At 44.6% G+C, this 5,433-nt stretch overlaps 1 protein-coding gene across 1 annotated transcript in view; it reads left to right on the forward strand.

The window, feature by feature from the left end:
• The window catches only part of OSCAR (osteoclast associated, immunoglobulin-like receptor), a 7,835-nt gene extending 7,476 nt beyond the window's left edge, over positions 1 to 359 (forward strand). The window contains exon 4 of the mRNA XM_006868316.1: positions 223 to 359. Within this exon, the coding sequence (XP_006868378.1) occupies positions 223 to 359 (137 nt within the window). The remainder of the gene's footprint in view (positions 1 to 222) is intronic.
• Positions 360 to 5,433: the final 5,074 nt, after the last annotated feature.

Genomic DNA, 5,433 nt, shown 5'->3' on the forward strand with positions numbered 1-5,433 from the left:
AGTCCTGACCCCCAGCCCCTCCTCCCTCAGACCCAGGAGTCCTGACCCCCAGCCCTTCTCCCTCAGACTCAGGAGTCCTGACCCCTAGCCCCTCTTCCCTCAGTCCCTCCACTCCACCCCAACTTTAAGACTCAGGAGTCAGGTGGGGTGGGTCGGGGTAGAGACAAGGAGTCTGCAGGACAGGCACTGAGTGATGGCACCCATCTCTCACCCCGCCCGTAGGTGCTCCATCCTCAGACTACACGTTGGGAAACGTGGTCCGCTTGGGGCTGGCTGGCCTGGTCCTCGTCTGCCTGGGCTCCTTGGTGGTCTTTGACTGTCGCAGCAGGAGCTCTGCCCCTGGTGGTCTCCAGTCCTGAACCCCAGGGGGGCTGGAAAAGACTCCTGCAGCTAAAGAAGAGGGAGGGAGACTCTGGGATCCCTGGGATTGGCCTGACAATTCTTGGAGCACCCCCATTTGTGAGCCTCATTCATCCCCGCTGACCCTGATTTGTAATAAGCAGCCTTCACCTCTGTAGCCAACTTCTCCATACTTAACCTTAAAGTTAATCTGAAGGTGATAAACCAGCAAACAAACTAAAATACAAACCTATTGCAGTCACGTGGACTCCAACGCATGGTACAGAGGAGAACTCCCCATAAGGTTTCCAAGGCCACAGCTTTTCCTGCAGAAGGGTTTGTGGGTTCCAATCATCGACCTTTTTGTTAGCAGTTGAGTGCTTTAACCAGAGCACCAGCAAAACCCCGGAGGGGATACCCAAGGTTAAGTCTTCCTTGTCAGAAGACCTGAGTTTGAATCCCAGCGCTACCACCGATCACTGTAGAGCCTTAGAAAATTCATCTTCTCCAAGCCTGTTTCCTTTGCTATAAAATGGGTGTGGTGATAATATCTAGAATTGTGTGGAGTCCTCCACTTGTGTTGTTGGATAAGCACTGGATTACGAACTACAAAGTCCATAGTTCAAACCCACCAGATAGATGCTCCTTGAAAATCCTATACAGGGTTGCTATGCGTTGGAACCAACTCCATGGCATTTAAGGTCAAATAACTACAAAATTCTTGTACAGACTGAGTGAATTATATATATGAAGCACTTAAATCAGTCACCGATGTTATTAGGTATTCAATAAATGTTAGCTACTGTAATTTGTCCTGGTGTGGCGCGGTGGGTTAATGCGCCAGACTGCAAAGCCGTTTGAACTGCAAGGTTGACGGTTCAAGCTCACCAGCTGCTCCTCGGAAACCCTTACAGGGTTGCTATGGGTCGGAATCGACTCGACGGCACTTAACAACTGTAATTTGTCAGTGAAGTCTACCAGTCTCACAGGAGCTGGAATGAAGGGTTCTGTCTTTTTTTCCACTGAGAGTGTTCCAGCTCATCTTTTAAGAACTTCAGTTTGTTTTTTTCACCGTGACATTTTTGATGTCCCAGCAAACTCCTCCCAAATTCTTCTACAGATTTTCTCCAACCTTAGTAGGCAGAGGATCCGACCAAGCAGAGTTCCGCTCTTAATGACAGCTGAATTTGCCTGGGGTTGTTTTCCTTGAACTTTCGGTTAGCGGAAAGCGGGGTTTGTTGCTAGGCAACCTCAGTGGACTGTCGGCAGTGCAGCTTTTTCTAGGTGGAGTTCCCGCTACCTTCTGGGCTGCTCTCACAGTTGTGGTCAAACCATTCCACATTGCAGCTGCTTGGGGCTCCATATTGGTTCCACTTCTTGCCCCAAGACCTGACTGGCCTACACGATTCCTCCCGAATTTATGGATGTCGTTTCTAATCTAAATCTCGCTGAGGGTAATGCCTGTCACATACTCATGCACAAAGATTCCACCTCTGAGTAATTCTCGGCACTCACTCATGTGTTCCTTTTTGATTCCTGTCCTAATTTGAGGGGCACACCCCTCTTTCTCTGTTATTGTAAGCTTTCCAAACTTCTCCTTCTGCCTCCTCACTTTATAGAGAAAAAGATGACTTCCGTTTTGGGGGGAGGGGCAGTCTCAGCTCTACCACTCAGTAGAAAGGTAACCTTCAACAATACACAGACCCTCTACTACTATTATTATTATTTCTAAAAGGGGAAGCTAAAAATAGCCACCATGCCGGCTTCCAGGACGGAATTAAATGAAGTAATCAGCCAGAATGCTCCTTAGAAGCAAGAATGATGAGACTTCTCTTGTACACTGGACATATTAGCAGGCGGGACCAGTCCCTGGAGAAAGACATCATACTTGGAAAAGTGGTCAGAGAAAAAGAGGAAGATCTCCAACAAGATGGACTGACATGGTGGCAGCGGCTATAAGCTCAAACATAACAATTGTGAGGTTGGCCCAGGACTGGGCAGTGTTTTGTTCTGTTGTGCATAGGGTCACTATGCGTTGGCATCGACTCAATGGTACTTAGCAACAACCACCAGCCCACAACACATGAGAGCTTGAGAAATTCTAGATCAGTAAGTATAAGACATACAGTCAGAAGTAAAGTGTACATTGTCATCCTGTTTTCAAACCCACCCCCCAAATCCAAGCCTATAACTAAAAACACACAGATGGCAAAAGATGAAATATGACTGGAATCTCCTAAAAATTAAACGCTGTGTGCCTCAAAAGATCTCACCAAAAGAGTCAAAACAAAACACACACTGGGAAAATAACCTTTTGGCAATGACATATCAGACAAGGGATTCCTCTCTGAAATTTATAGAACTCTTTAACACCTCAACAACAAGAAGAAAATAATACAATTAACATGGGCAGAGGACATGAACAGATACTTCACCAAAGAAGACATTCAGGGATCCAACAAACATGGAGAAATGTTCATGATCATTAGACACTACAGAGATGCAAATCTAAACAACAATGAGATATCATCTGACCCCACTCTTAATAGCAAAGTTTAAAAAAAAAAAAGAAAGAAAACAACAAATGCTGGAGAGGGTGTGGAGACTAGGGGACCCTCCTACACTGCTGGTGGGACATTAAAATGGTGCAACCTCTGTGAAAAACGGTATGGCACTTTCTTAGAAGGTTGGACTAGAAATATCGTATGACCCAACAATCTCTCTGCTTGTTCTAGATCCTCAAGAAATAAGAGTTGTGGCCTGAATAGATACATGCACACCCTTGTTCCCTGCAGTAGTATTCACAATAGCAAAGAGATGGATGACAGCCTAGATGCCCATCAGCAGAGGAATGGCTCAACAAACTTTGGTTCACACACACACAATAGAATATTATGCAACCTTAAAGAATAATCATGAATCTGCAAAACACCTCCAAACATGGAGGAACCTGGAGGACATCATGCTGAGTGAAATTAGTCAGTCACAAAGGGACTGATATGGTATGAGGCCACTACTATAAAAAGTCAAGAAAAGTTTTTCATACTGTAATAAACATTCAATGATTGTTACTAGGGGTGAGAGGGAAGGGAGACTTATTCACTGCGTAGTGAATAAGAATGCTAACTTAGGTGACAAGGAAGGCAGTTAAAAAGAAAAACCAATAAAGTAGTGGGTGGAAGTAGGAGTGGCTGGTGCTGACTGTCCGAAGAGTTGGCGGGCAGTGGTGGGGCATGTTGGGTCCTGTGCTTGGTTGGGAGTGTCTGAGAGGGAGGAAGATTGTAGAGACCTTCCCATGGGTTGGGGGCTGTTACCATGAATCTTCCTAGGAGATTCAGAGGGAACCCACTGTTTCCTGATTGACTTTTATAGCTGCTTGGAGGTCTGTTTATATCCTAACAGTGGGAAAGGGACACTTTGTGACAGATAAGGGGTCTACCTTTGGCCATGCTGGGCGGTTAAGAGATCTACAGCGAATTGTTACTGGGCTTGCTCCTCCCAACTCATCACCCTACCTGGGGACAGGAAAACAAATATCCGTCAATCTACCCATCTATTTTTTAATGTTATTGGTTTTGTACTCATCCTCTTATATTTTATTTCATTGCAATGATTATAATCCCCTCCATGATCATCATTCAACAGTATTTGCTTCTATTCCCTGTTGTTTTGTTTGTTTGTTTGTTTGATGTACACAAAAACGCTCTGAAATATATAATCATTTAAACAATCCAAGGGCACATTCTACAAACCTGACTCCTGGCCACCTTGCTCCCATAAAGATTTACAGCCTCAGAAACCCTATGCAGGGTCACAATGAGTCAAAAAAGATTCCATGGTACACCACCACCACTATTAAATTTAAGGCAAATTTTCACCAGGTGATTTACCACAGTTAATGAATTAATTTATATTTTTAATGTTTTATTGTGAATTATGTGATAGTTTACATGGGAGAACATTAGTTTTACATTCATCCTATCGTATATCATTTCATTGCCACGGTCACAATCCCCTCCATGCATCATCAACTAATACCCATGCATTTTTATCTGTCCAATAAGCCTGGGATTTCTTCACTGTGGTTGTCTTAGGTTGGGCTCTCTAGAGAAGTAAAACCAGTGAAGCTTATATATATACCTATGTTGTCAGTAAGTGCCACCAATTTGGTTCTGTCCCATAGAGACACTGTATAGAGTTTCCAAGGGGCAGCTGGTGAGCTTGAACCTCTGACCTTATGGTTCAAAGCAACTTTGTAGCCCAGCGCATTTGCCCATGGAGCCACACCAGGATGGCAGACAAGTTCCAAGTCTTTGGGATAGATGTCTGGTTGGAGGTTATTCCTGACTCATGGACTCCAAGGGGGATGATGAATCAAAGATCGGCAGGTCAAATACAGAGGGGAATGAATCCAAGGTCAAGAAGTAAGATGGCAGGCTACAGATTTTCTTTAAGTGCATAGGGTGATCATAAGGGCTGATTAAGAAGGACTCCCAGGATTGGCAGGCAATAAACAAATCACTGGCTTAAGCCCAAAGAACTGGAGGTCAGATGATGAGCCAGATGCCTGATCCAGACCCAGCAAAAAGCCAGCAAGCTTTGCCCAAGTGTCTAATATATTGAAAGTGTCTAGTATGTTAATATATTTCACACCCTGGAGGAATCTTGACTGGGTGCTCATAGCATATCTGGCCATGGAAGTAATTACATTGTATTAGATCTCATCATGGGGGTTACTACATTTTAACTGCCAAACCACCCTAGCCCAGTCAGGTTGACACAAAACCTTAATTATAATGGTAGTTTATCTGGTGCCTAACACAAGGCTTGGTAGAGACCAAATGTGTATGGAGTGAATAATAGTCATTGTAATACTAATTACACTTTCTACTACAACCACAAGGAGCTCTGGTAGCGGAATGGTTACGAGTCGGGCTGTGAACCTCAAGGTCAGCAGTTGGAGACTACCAGCTGTTCCGCGGGAGAAAGATGAGGCTTTCTGCTCCCGTAACAATTTACAGCCTCGGAACCCTATGCAGGGTCGCTATGAGTCAGAACCGACTCCACAGCATACAACCACCACGAATAATAGGT

The sequence above is a fragment of the Chrysochloris asiatica genome, unplaced genomic scaffold (assembly GCF_000296735.1).
Source record: "Chrysochloris asiatica unplaced genomic scaffold, ChrAsi1.0 scaffold00116, whole genome shotgun sequence".
NCBI lineage: Eukaryota > Metazoa > Chordata > Mammalia > Afrosoricida > Chrysochloridae > Chrysochloris > Chrysochloris asiatica.